At 42.9% G+C, this 12699-nt stretch overlaps 1 protein-coding gene across 6 annotated transcripts in view; it reads right to left on the reverse strand.

Annotated features, from left to right (window-relative positions):
* The window catches only part of GRID2 (glutamate ionotropic receptor delta type subunit 2), an 824474-nt gene that overhangs the window by 129232 nt on the left and 682543 nt on the right, over positions 1 to 12699 (reverse strand). For all 6 annotated transcript variants that reach the window (XM_053404060.1, XM_053404061.1, XM_053404066.1 and 3 more), the window contains exon 13: positions 4689 to 4884. In XM_053404060.1, the coding sequence (XP_053260035.1) occupies positions 4689 to 4884 (196 nt within the window). The remainder of the gene's footprint in view (positions 1 to 4688; positions 4885 to 12699) is intronic.

The raw sequence follows: 12699 nt of genomic DNA on the forward strand, positions 1-12699 counted from the left end.
AAATGTGACTACTGGGAAAGCTGACAGGGGATTAGGCATCGTCCCTGCCATTGCTATCAAGCTTTCATGGGTGAGTCAGGCTCAGGTATTATTCTGAAAGCAGGTTAACTATCTGCTACAAAGCAGCTGAAGAAAATCCACCCACAGTCATTCAACCCAGAGTTGTTCAACGGTCCTTACTCCTTAAAATCCCAGACTGGACAGGAGCAGATAATTTGCAAATGGGTCACAACCCAAGTCTTTTCACAGTGTGTTTACCAAAGCTCTTTTGCTGTCTAACAATAGAAATGGCCTTTAAAAAATATGTTTCTTTGTAATACATACAAGCTTGCAAATATACTGTTGTGAGTTGGGGGTTTTGTGTGGTTAGGCTGCATGCCCGAGTCCCTTCTAATTCCTGGATCTGACAAGGATTCAATTGCTGGAATAGCCAGGGCCAGCTTCTTGGTGAGGTAATGGCCTGAGTATGGGTAACAAACGAATTGGCTCCATGCCAGAGGGGGGTCTTGTCATCTGCACAGCCCAGGACCTCCATACACACTGCCCAGACTTGCACTCCGGAGAGGTCACTTTGGTGCTCCTAACATAGCAAAAACAACATGGGAAGCTGCAGTTACGAGTTACTGGTGTCTGCAGCCATAGCAGATGCTGTCATTCTTCAGTGGTTTGAATTCACCCCTGGAGGAGCACTCCATTGTCTCTTAAGACAGACAGATGCCAACAAGTACAATCCAACTTCTTGGTGATGATTTTGTTTAACACTGCAAACCTGATGTTGTGGATTACAACTTCCATCAGCCCCAACAAGTTTGGTCACGAGTCAGGGATAATGGGAGTTGTAGTGTAAAACATATGGCGGGCACCAGGTTGGGGAAGGCTGCTCCCAATGTCTTTGGCCTTTTGAGAGTCAATATGTTCTCATATATATATAGTTAAGTTTTTGTTACAATTTCCATCACACCATTCCATTGTTACATTAGCATTGGAAAAACAACAAAAAACAAAACAGAGATCCATCAAATTAAGCTCTATGGGAGACAATTTTGCGACACCTTAGCAGAGCAGCTGTATTAGAGCAGCACTGGTGGTATTATTTAACTGATGCCCTCTCCTGTCAATGCAAGCAGGTTAACTAACAGGACCAAAGTATAATCCGACGGCAAATAAATAAAATAAAAATAAAAATAAGAAAAAGCAGGGAAAGAAAACCCCAGGGCTAAACAATTCTGCTGTAGTTTGTTGTATCTGCATAGAAGTCTGAATATTAATGTCGTGGGTTTGAGAGACAAAGACAAGCTTCTTTTATTGCAGAACCCAAGAGCTTTATTTCACTTGACAGTAATTCACAGTTTTCCTACTGGCTAAATATTTTGTATACCGAGTTAAATGCACTGCGGTATTATTCAAGCACATAATGATTCCTCTTCCCCCTCTTCAGTTGGGAAAAGGATTTTTTAACAGCAGAATGACTGAGGTAAAAATCCAAAATCTGTAAACTGGGCCACTGTACATCTGTACCCTATATAGAGTCATGTAATGGGGTCAAGGGCATTTGGAACAGATGGATGTCAAAAGGCACAGCAAAGAATGATAATAACAACAACAGAGGGGTAGATCCAGGCTAAGTTATTCAGAATTAGGTTTCATTGAAATCAGCGTGAAAGGTTGATTGTGATTAACTTAAGTCTTGTTGATTTCAATTAACTCATTTAAGGCACAATCCCACGATCCCTTGGAGGGTGTTTCAGGGGCTGTTATGATGCAGCAGACTCCCCCCTCCACTAGTTCTGACAGCTATGTTTAGAGTAGCCAGCTGTGCGCCAACAAAAAAGAGGACAGAAAGAGCTCACAGATTTGCATGAAATTTGCATGGTCTACTTTAGATGCATACATGCAAATTTTAAAATGTCAGCATACTTTAGATAGAAATGCATGGCATCTCACCCCAGACAGATGGGTGGGGTATAAGTAATGCATTGTTGTTGTTGTTGTTGTTGTTGTTAGACTGTGGCCATGATCTGTTGGCGGGCTACTTCAAAGCTCTCCTGCTCCCACTTCTAATGATTCTTTGTCTTTAACCAGAGCTGAACTGGAAAGCCCTTCAGAGCCAGTGTGGTGTAGTGGTTAAGAGTGGTAGTCATGTAATCTGGGGAACCGGGTTCGCGTCTCCGCTCCTCCACATGCAGCTGCTGGGTGACCTTGGGCCAGTCACACTTCTCTGAAGTCTCTCAGCCCCACTCACCTCACAGAGTGTTTGTTGTGGGGGAGGAAGGGAAATGAGATTGTTAGCCGCTTTGAGACTCCTGAAGGGGAGTGAAAGGTGGGATATCAAATCCAAACTCTTCTTCTTCTTCAGAGAATGGAGTGCTTCAAATACATGGCTTTCCTCTGACAAACAAGGGAATGTCCTCTGTAATGCAGGACATATGGCTACCCTAGGTATGCTTAGTCTTGGCTCTCTGATGTTGCCACTTGTTAATCTTAGAAAGCATAGCCAAACAAAATGAATCAACTTAGGTAAAGATACCCAAATGCCATGTCTTCAGGAAACCATATAAGAGTAATTTAGAATAACTTAGAATTACAGGCATCCCCCCACATATTACGTTCTGGGACCCTGTGAGCATAAGCGAAATTCGGGTAAGAGGGGAGTATCTTCTAAAGAACCTCTCAATGCCCATTTTTTCCCCTATTCCAGCTCTCTCTCCTGCTCTCTCCCCAATCCAGACCAAAATATCTGGATTTGTAGCTCTGGGGCTGGCTGGAAGCTGGCAGATGCATGAGAAAATGTCTGTGGTGCTTGCAGTACCCTGTGGGTCAGCTGTTAGCCGGGAAGGCTGAGCTGCCTGAGCAAAGCCTCACTGCGCCTAAGGATTCTTTGAGGCTTCCTCTGCCCTCACCGATGGCACTGCAGGGATGTCTTCTTTGGACTGCACGGAGGGCCTCTTTGCGAGCCACAAGGACTTGCCAGCTCTTCCCTGTCTTTTCTGGGTATGAATTAAATATTTGTTTATTTCCCGGTACCACACACATATATGGTCACATGCAACAAGATCACACATAACTGGGGAGGGATGCCTGTACCTGCTACCATGGTACACTGGTTCTTTGTCTTAGCTAAAGGATAACAGTCAGTGCATATCCTTGCTTGATGTTCAGTGGCTCCTATTTCTTTTCAGAAACCCATTTATTTATTTATCACATTTCTAGCTCACCTTTCCTCAAGGTTCTCCCTTCTCCATTTTATTCTCACAACAACCTTATGAGGTAGGTAACATCGAGAGACAGTGACTTCCTGAAGGGTACCCATGAGCTTCATGGCTGAGTGCAGGGTCAAACTCTGGTCTCCCAGGTCATAATCTAACCATTCCATTGCACTGGATCCCCAGAAGGGGGGAAAAATGAACCATGTTCTCCCCCATTCCATCAGGAATATTACAAGAAGACCTGCAAACTTACACAGAAATGTCTCTACCAAACACTACTTTTCCCCTGGTCAGTTACACTCTGTCTTTTTCTTTCCCATCCTTTACAAATGTTGACATCAAACGTATTCCATGACACGTCTTGCTAGTGTATTTTGGTACTCTTCTCACTTTCCTCTGTTTTATGGTTGAGTCTCTGGTGGACCTTGGCTGATGGGGCTATATTAATAACGAACAGGGCTGTGACTCCTTTAAAGATACTAGAAAGTCCTCCTCTGCCTCTTGCTGTTCTTTTGTTATCAAGAGATCCATGGAAGGCTAGGGTTTCAGAGCAGCCTCTCTTTTCCTTCTCCCCTGTTCCCAGCTTCTCCTTTCTGAACTTCTATCAAATCTCGTAACATCAAGAATGAATCAAATATTCTAGGACATGAATTTCAATATGGAAAGAAGTCAATAGCATGGGAGGGGGAAATCTGTGGGTTTTGACAGAACTGCAGAAACCTATAACCAGATTAGAGAACAGGATGGGTTTTGAACTGAAATAGACAAATACTCATATTTTAGCTATAAAACATAATCCAGAGTATTATATAAAGTATTTTAAATCAAGCATCCAACAGCCATATTGTAATCTTGTTCTTCTCAGTCCTATCAAATCCAATGGAACTTACTCTCAGGGAAATGGAGTCACCATTGCAACCTGAATTATGAGGGTTTTTAGCATGACTTAAGGATGACTGACTTTTGCTAGGTTGGACCCAAAGGCCTTGGTCCAGAAGCTTTGGAGCAGAGCCAGACATTTTGATATTCTCTATCTGACTTGTTCCCTTCCAGGTTACAAAGCACAACACCCAGCTGCAATACTACAACATTGTTCTTCCTACTGAGTAAGAAGAATCTGCTTCTCTGAGCAAAAACCACTGGTTCTTATCCTATGGTGAATGACCTTTTTCTTCTTTATTTGTGCAGCAAAACAGATAAGTAAATATATGCACACTAAAAAGGGGAAGTGTTTTACCCTTTGAGAGAAGAATGAAGTTTTTAAACTTTCCATTTGAAAAATAATAATGAAGGAAATGAAGCGCTCAATTTCCTTTGTTAGGTAGGAACAGACTATATGAACTGCCTGCCAAAATTGGTACACGATCATTGTTTTTTATGTTCCCATTCTACAGACAGCAGAAGCTAAACACCCTTTGCAAAAGTATCAAGCAGGAAGAGAGTTTCCATTTGTCAAGGAAAAAGGCCGGCCGCTGCCCTTACCTTTTGAATGCCTGCTTGGGATTCCTGCACGTTATTCTCTGACCCGTTACTTCGGTTAATCATCTGCCACAATTTCGAATACATGTTGTTCTTCTCAAACGGATTCATCCCTTTCACCCGAACGTGCTCATAGACCGCGGAGTCCAGGACAGTGCCATAAGGAATATCAGTCTGCCTGGAGAGATCCTGGAGAGACCTTAAGTGTTGGTAAAGATAAGAAACACAAGAGACATGACTCCACATTTTCATGCTACAGGCAAGCAAAGGGCAACATGTATGATGAGACAGCTGTCAAGTCATTTTTATTTTATTCTTAAAAGTCAAAGCAAGGCTAAGAGAATTACCTTTATAGTTTAAACCACAAGGGAAGCTATAGAGGGGAAAGGAGAGGGAAGGAAAGATAATGGATTTTTAAAACAAGAAAGACCTGCACAAACCAGAGCAGTGTTAGCAAGCTTTATTTTAAAGGTCAAAACAAGGAGAGGAGGAAGCAGTTTTTTAATGGCGTAATTTATTTCATTTATATCCCACTACTGGGATGCATAGATTCCCCAAGGTGGTTCACAAGCATGGGGGCGGGGGACAGGGATTGTTTTTGTTTTATTATGTACTTTTGTGCTCTCATTTGTATCTTTATGTTGTGGACTGCCCTGTGATCTTCGGATGAAAGGCGGTATACAAATTTAATAACTAATAATAACAAGAATGATTAAACAACAATAAATGGTTTAAAACAGGAGTGGGAAACCTTTTTCAGACTGAGGGCCACACAGTGGCAGAGCTTCATGCTCCACTAGGATTGTGCTGCCAGGGGCTGTGCGCTCCCCCCGCACTCCTCTTCCTCCACCAGTGTGGCTACATTCCCTTTTGGGAAAACTTCCAAGGGCCACATGTCATAGGTAGGTGGAACCAGAGACAAAAGTGGGTGGAGCAACAAATTTAAATTTCAGTATTGCACAATAGGCTACTTTCGACTCTATCCTCCATTCAGGGAAGCAAGAGGTATGATCAGAATTCAAAGACACATTCCAGCCAGGCAGAAACATTCAAGTAGGACATAAAGCCAATAGGTGTGTGTGGCTGGGGAGAGCTAAAAGTTCCCGATTAAGTTCTTTTAAAACTTAACAATCATAAAAATTTGTGTGTGTGTGTGTGTGTGTGTGTGTGTAAAATATCAAAGCACAGAACCAGAGCTAAGACAAATTATTTATTTCTTATGTTTTGCAGCTTTTACCAAATTGTGCTTAAGGTAGCTACAGCAACAGAATGCAAAGTAAAATATGAAATAGCAATCAAAAAATAACAACAATAATTTTCTCATTTTTTTGAACCATACTTTCCAAACTGGCGGCAAGACTTTTCTTCTCAGGCATGGATAAACATCTCTGCCAAAACAGTCACCATCACAGACCAAGTACATGCTTTAGGACTTTACTGCATAGTAAAATCCTAAAACATAAAAGTAGCACCCTGGCCACCCGTCGAAGATCTTAGGAAACTAAACTATTGTTAGAATTTTTTCGAAGTATTGTGATTACACTGTATTCTGAGATTTCAATATTCCCATGGTTCTGGCTGGTTGCAGGAGTGCATGAAAGATCGATGCACACCCATAGCAAGTAGGAAGCTGCCTTACACTGAGTTAGGCCATTGATCCATCTAGCTCAGTATTGTCTGCACCGACTGGCAGCAGCTTTCCAGAGTCCTGCCTGGAAACACCAGGGATGGATCTGGGGACCTTCTACATGCAAAGCATGTACTCTGCCACTGAGTGATCACCCTGCCCACGTTATATGCATGCCATTGCCCTACCCACAATCACCTCTATTCATGGTAGGGATGGTTTGGCTCTAAGCTGAAGTTTACCTGACTCATTGCTTGATAGTACGAATGTGCATCTGTTTCAGGATGAAACAAAGGGTTTCCTTGTTACTGATGGCTGGCCACGGTTCTCAAGTATGCAAGGGAGCCTTCATGCATACAAAAGTCATCCTTATCCCGTGATGGGCTGGGAAAAGTCATGGAAGCTGAGGGGCTAAAAACTCAATGCACAGCCCCAAAGCCCTGCTTGTACAGTGGTACCTCGGGATGCGAACCGGATCCGTTCCGGAGCCCCGTTCGCATCCCAAATGGAATGCAAGACACGACGGCGCGTCTGCGCGTGCGTGGGTCGCGTTTCGTCACTACCGCGCATGCGCGTGACGTCATTTTGAGCGTCTGCACATTCGCGAGTGGCGAAACCCGGAAGTAACACGCTCCGTTACTTCTGGGTTGCCGTGGAGCATAACTCGAACGTGCTCAACCTGAAGCACATTCAACTTGAGGTATGACTGTACTAGGGTTGCCACTTCACTCTGGAAACACTTGAAGAAGACTATTGTAAATAGAGGTAAATGACAATGTTATATCTCGTGAAAAGATTGCCTTCCTTGCCAGGAATTGCATTTTTATAGGCAGAATGGTCTGTATGAGAACACATTTTACACAACCTAGCTGTTATGTATTATCTGTAATGGTGGAAAAGAATGGTTTTGCAACTCAGTAAGTATGGAGGAGAAAGACATTTACTGAATGCTGCTGTTTGTGAAGCTGGGTGCTACATCAAGAACTGTGTATATTAAAAATGACAAAGAAATGAGACTTCTGCAATATGATATTTGGATAGTAGTTTGATGGGAAAGTACTGCACCAGGAAAGCGTAAGCTAGAATTCATGTGACAGAGACCCAAGACCTTTTGAGGAAACATCCAGAATTCAGCAGAAGAGTGGAGATAGCATCCATTGCCCCTGCTCCCAGACTTCCAGGCATCCAACAGAAAGTAGGAACAGAACCACTTCATGTACCCATAGGGTCAGGGCCCGTCCAAGACATTTTGGCACCTGAGGTGAACCACAAAATGGTGTGCCCTCTCCCCAACAGGGAAGAAGTGGGAAGTGAAGATCGACATTGGGAAAAGGCAAGGTAACAAATATCTATATTGGGCTCTGCTGCCTCTGTGGATCCTGTCGCCCAAGGCTGTTGTCTCACCTTGCCTCATGGTGGGCAGGCCCTGTAGCTTTCTATGCAGTCAGTTCACTATTGGTAACCAGTCTTCCTGTGTTCACCTACCCATTGATGCAAGGATCTCTGTTATCCCTTCCATCTTCTCCTCCTTTCTTGACTTTGAGGAAGGGTCAAGCAGGTCGTTCCTCAAAGTGAGTCATTTTGGGCACAGTGTCTACCCACAGTGGAGAAAGGCTGTTACTACAACCAAAATTTCTCACTCCTTTGCAAGGCATGCATTTGCCTAATCCAGGGCTAAACTTTCTTCAGAAATGCAGGAGAAAAAACCCCATTGCCTATGTTTTGATGAATTCTTTATGATTTAGACCCCCATATTCAACAAAATGGGGTTCTGACTTGCATTGTATTTTTCATAGAAAGATTTGATTTTAATGAACTGGGGCTTTCTCAACTTTTTGTTGTTTTGGCAGTCCTCTAACTTCTTCATCTTGCTCTCAGTGTGTTTCCTACCCAGCCCCCTTGGTTTGTTTTTTATATGGACATATGCAAATTAGAATCCTTAAGTATACGGCTCTGAAATACCACCGGTTTCAAATCAGTTTCCTGATGGTCCCTGAAAGTCTGCAGACCTGACATATTTCCCTCTATTTACCCATCCTTGTGGACCACTTAACCATGCCTTTATTTTTTTAATGACATTCATTAGACTTCTGAAGGTCTACTGCAATCTAACACCTAGGAGCCATTAAGGCTTTGCTGGCACAAATTAGCTTCATGCAAGTGCACAAATCTAAGTGATGACACTTAAGGACAGATAAAGGGGCTGGATGTGTGCAGTCTTTTGAAAAGCTAACAGCAAATTACTAATGCCCATGTAGCATGTTGGAAAATGCTAACACAAACTTATAGAATGCCATTAGTTTCAAAGGACATAAGGTCTTCGGGTACAATCTGCTGGTCTGATAAGTATACAATGGAACAGAGGAATGGTGGGAGGCCTCAGCTGGGGAACCCCCAAGGGATGAAGGCCCAGGGATTGGTGGTGAGACAACGATGAGTGATCAGAGAGAGAAGAGGGAGCCTGGGAGAAGGAGGTGTTGGAAACTGAAGAGGTAACGGGGTTTAGTGAGCAGGGGGAGCAGAGAGCAGAGGTGGAAGCAGGAGAGGAGGGAGGCCAAGAGGCAGAGATGAGTCAGGCTAGTGAAGTCAAGGTATCTCCCCCTCCTGCTGTGACAAGCTCCCCTCACCCCATGTTTCCCAGGATCAGAAGAGGTATGAAGAGGGAGAAGCAGAGACAGGCACGTCGGTGTAGTTTCAGACTGCTTGAGAATGACGGGGGGGGGGGGAGGAGATTTAGGCAGCTGTGGGAAGATGTCTCCACAGCTGCCACATAGGAGCATGACCTACTGAGAAGAGCTGCTGTGCTCATTAGGCCTGGCATCCTTGAGCAGGCCTTGTTTCTAATAAAGAATTAACTTTATTAATTGTGATTTATTGCTGGCTGGCTCCCTGGCAATGGTTGAGTAATACAATATGACCATTTTCCACTGATATACACATGCCTGATCTGTGTGCAGAAGGGGCTGCATCCTCCCCCCATTCTACAGCCCATCTGCTTTTTAAAAAGAACATAAGACTAAAAGAGCTGGCAGGATGCAGTGGATAGACAAGGGTTTCATTTCCCTGCTCAGCCACAAAACCCACAGAGTAACCTTTGACCAAGCACTCCTCTCAGATAAATGTTTGTCAAAGTGTTGTTGCATATATAAAACTGAACATTTTCATGTACGTTAGCAAGTGCTGGATGCAAACATAACATAAACATTGTATTCTAGGGCAGATTCTTCTGTGAGGAAATGTTAGAACATTTGGGGCTTTTTAGTTTATAAAAAAAATGGTAAGGGGGATGGACATGATAAGAGATGCATAAGATTATGCATAAAGATTGGCAGATTCACGACAGATAAAATAAAGTACTTCTCCACACATAACATAGTACAACTATGGACAAGACATATCCACAAGACATAGTATTGGATACCATCTTGGGTGTCTTTAAAAGAGCATTAGACAAATGCATGAAAGATAAGTCTATCAATGACTACTAGTCACAATTGCCATGGATTATAGTATGCCTCTGAATACTGCTTGCTGAGGAACATGATTGGGGAAAGTGCTGTGGTGCTCATGTTCTGCTTGACAACAGCTTGGCCACTTTGTGAACACCATGTGAACAAACCAGAATACTAGATTGGATGGGCCTTTGACTCTTCTTACGTTGCTGAAGGAAAAATGGTCAGCTGAATTCTGATGTAGGCATTTAATAATGCTGTGCTGAATCAGGGCATTCCAACAGACAGGGTCATTATGTACATGTGCATGCTGGACGTTGTGATGGTGTTTCTGATTGACTAGTATCACTAGAAACTAGATTTGTTAGCTCTCCCTCTTCAGGGCAGGCCCTATCCTTTGACAGAGTGAGGCAGCTGCCTCAAGTGGCAGCTACTGAGGGTCAGGGAGCATTGCCAAGATGTTAAGAGCTGTGTGCACCACAGCTGCCAAATCTAGCCTGCTGGTGTCAGTTGTGCTGAAGTATACCTTCCCATTCCCACTAGCTGGCTTCTGTATGTGGAATGTGAGTAGGTACCATCTTGTTCTTTGCTTTTGGCAGCAAAATGTCTTGAGCTGTCCCTGCCCCCCTCCCTGGATGCTGTCAGTGTTCCAGACAGCACTGTGCACATTTGTGTTCCTATAAATGAGGTTTAATGTTTCAGTTTGTCAAAGCTTTCAAACAATGTGATGAAGGTTGCTGTAAAAATGTAAGACACCGCCATTTCTAATTTCAAGTCACCACCACTTCTCTTAATAACCTTCTGCATCTCCTGACAACACGCTCCGCAACATCACATCGTATATTGTAATATCCTGCAATTGTAAGGGTACTTGCTGTGCGCATTATGGGAACGGGGTAGGAGGAAGCAGTTCCTAAGTCCCCGGTTTCTAATGAGAACACCTTGCAAATTTTAATCAGGACTCAGTGTGGCTATATAATTCCCCAACATAACAGCCAGCGCAGCAATTTCCCCGACATGTATTGCTGTTAGTATAAATGATAGGTGCAACAGATGCTGTAGAACAGTCTGTTGGGAAACAGCAGTGGGGAAAAATATTTTCCCTGCACATCTTAAAACTCTAGGAGTTATTCTTTCGTCTCTCAAAAGGCAGACCAACGCAGTGCCATAAATGAGTTTCCTTTCCCAACAGCTTGATAGAGAGACAATAAGAGAATGAGTTAAAGGAAGTATGATTATAAAGAGAAAGGTTACGATACAGTGGAGAAAACCCTCCAAAAACTCCATTTAGAGGGAAGACAATAGCTCAATGGGAGAACACATCCTTTACCTGCAGAATGTCCCATGTTCAACCCTAGACTCTCCAGTTAAAGGGATCATGGAACAGGTGATGGGACAGGTGTCTGCCTGATATAAGGCATAGTCAACGTGATGCTCTCCAGATGACTACAACTCACATCATACCTGACCCAAAGCTATGCTAGTTTGGGCTGATGGAAGTTATAGTCCTACAACATCTGGAGGGCACTATGTTGACTATGGTTGCTCTACAGAGCTGTTGATGGTCAGAGTAGAAATACTAGGACAAATGGCAGGACCACAGCCTTACTGACTATGCTATTTTGTCAACACAAATTCAGAATTTCCAATAGGTCAGCACAAGCAGAAGGCAAAGCTTGTGTTGGGATTGGGAACACTGAAAAGAGCACACCTAGCCCCAGCAGTAAAAGGTACTTATATTATTATTGCACACTACTTAGCAACTATGCTATTAAGCAGTATATAAACTGTTAAGCAGACAGAAAAACCCCTCTTCACTTCCCCAAAATTACAGTTCCAAGGACAGTCTGACTGATTACTAAGTCAGTTTATGTCTGTGGCATTGCAGTGTGTTGGCTTGGTGAGGCACATGAAATTCTAATGCAAACAGGTCAAATGTAATGATTCAAATTAATTTGCCTCTGTCTCAGATGTCATGTTCAGGATGTTGCTTTAGCTTAAATGGTGTCAACCACAGTTTTGTGTTGCAGTAGCCAGGATCAGAACACTGGGTTTTTATCAACTCCCCATATTTAGTTTGTTTTTTTTTTAAAAAAACCCCACACAAAACCACAACAATGAAAAACAACTAATTTCGGCCCTGACATTTTGTAATTCCTCAGCAACACTCTTTTCAGAATTGGAAGGTATTGATTACACAGGAGTTGCAAACTAGAAAACAGATTTTTATGATTCCACACGGCAAAGAGCAACATGTCTGCTGAGCATGAGGCTGCTATTAGAACTGTCTTGTAAGCTGTCTGTGCAGGAGCAATTAGTCACTAAATAATGAGGCCAAACATCTTATTGCTTATTCTGAAGCACACACTTATTTATTACTCTAATTCAGATAAAGCTTTGCCCATGGAGCTCTCTCTCTCTCTCTCTCTCTCTCTCTCTCTCTCGTTATAAGGAATAAAGGAGACAGGGCAGAGGAAAGCAAATGATCTGATGCTCTGCAAAGGCAGGCATATTGGAAAGTACCACTGGTGTTATCTCAGTTGTTTATAGGTAGGTCTGGATGGATCAGGTTAATCCCACCCCAAAACAATACCAACACTACATAACCTGGCAAACTGGAGAAAACACAGCATTCTCCCTTTCTTTGAAAAGAAACATTTATTGGATTTAAGCATCAATGGCCCTCTCCAACAGCAACACTGTAGATTGCTTTCCTCAGCCTTCCTTACGAGGGATTCTCAGTTTGATCTCAATTATGGCATGAGAAAATGAAATGGAAAAGGAACTGCAGTATCATTCTTCACACATGTGTACCGCAGCACGTTTTTATACTATAGATTATTCTGTCATTATCATTATTATTATTATCATTATTTTATAGGGAATGCAAGTATTATACTATCTTTTTTTACCTCTCAGGGAGCTCAGTTGACAT

This window comes from Podarcis raffonei, chromosome 9 (genome assembly GCF_027172205.1).
Source record: "Podarcis raffonei isolate rPodRaf1 chromosome 9, rPodRaf1.pri, whole genome shotgun sequence".
Classification (NCBI taxonomy): Eukaryota; Metazoa; Chordata; class Lepidosauria; order Squamata; family Lacertidae; genus Podarcis; species Podarcis raffonei.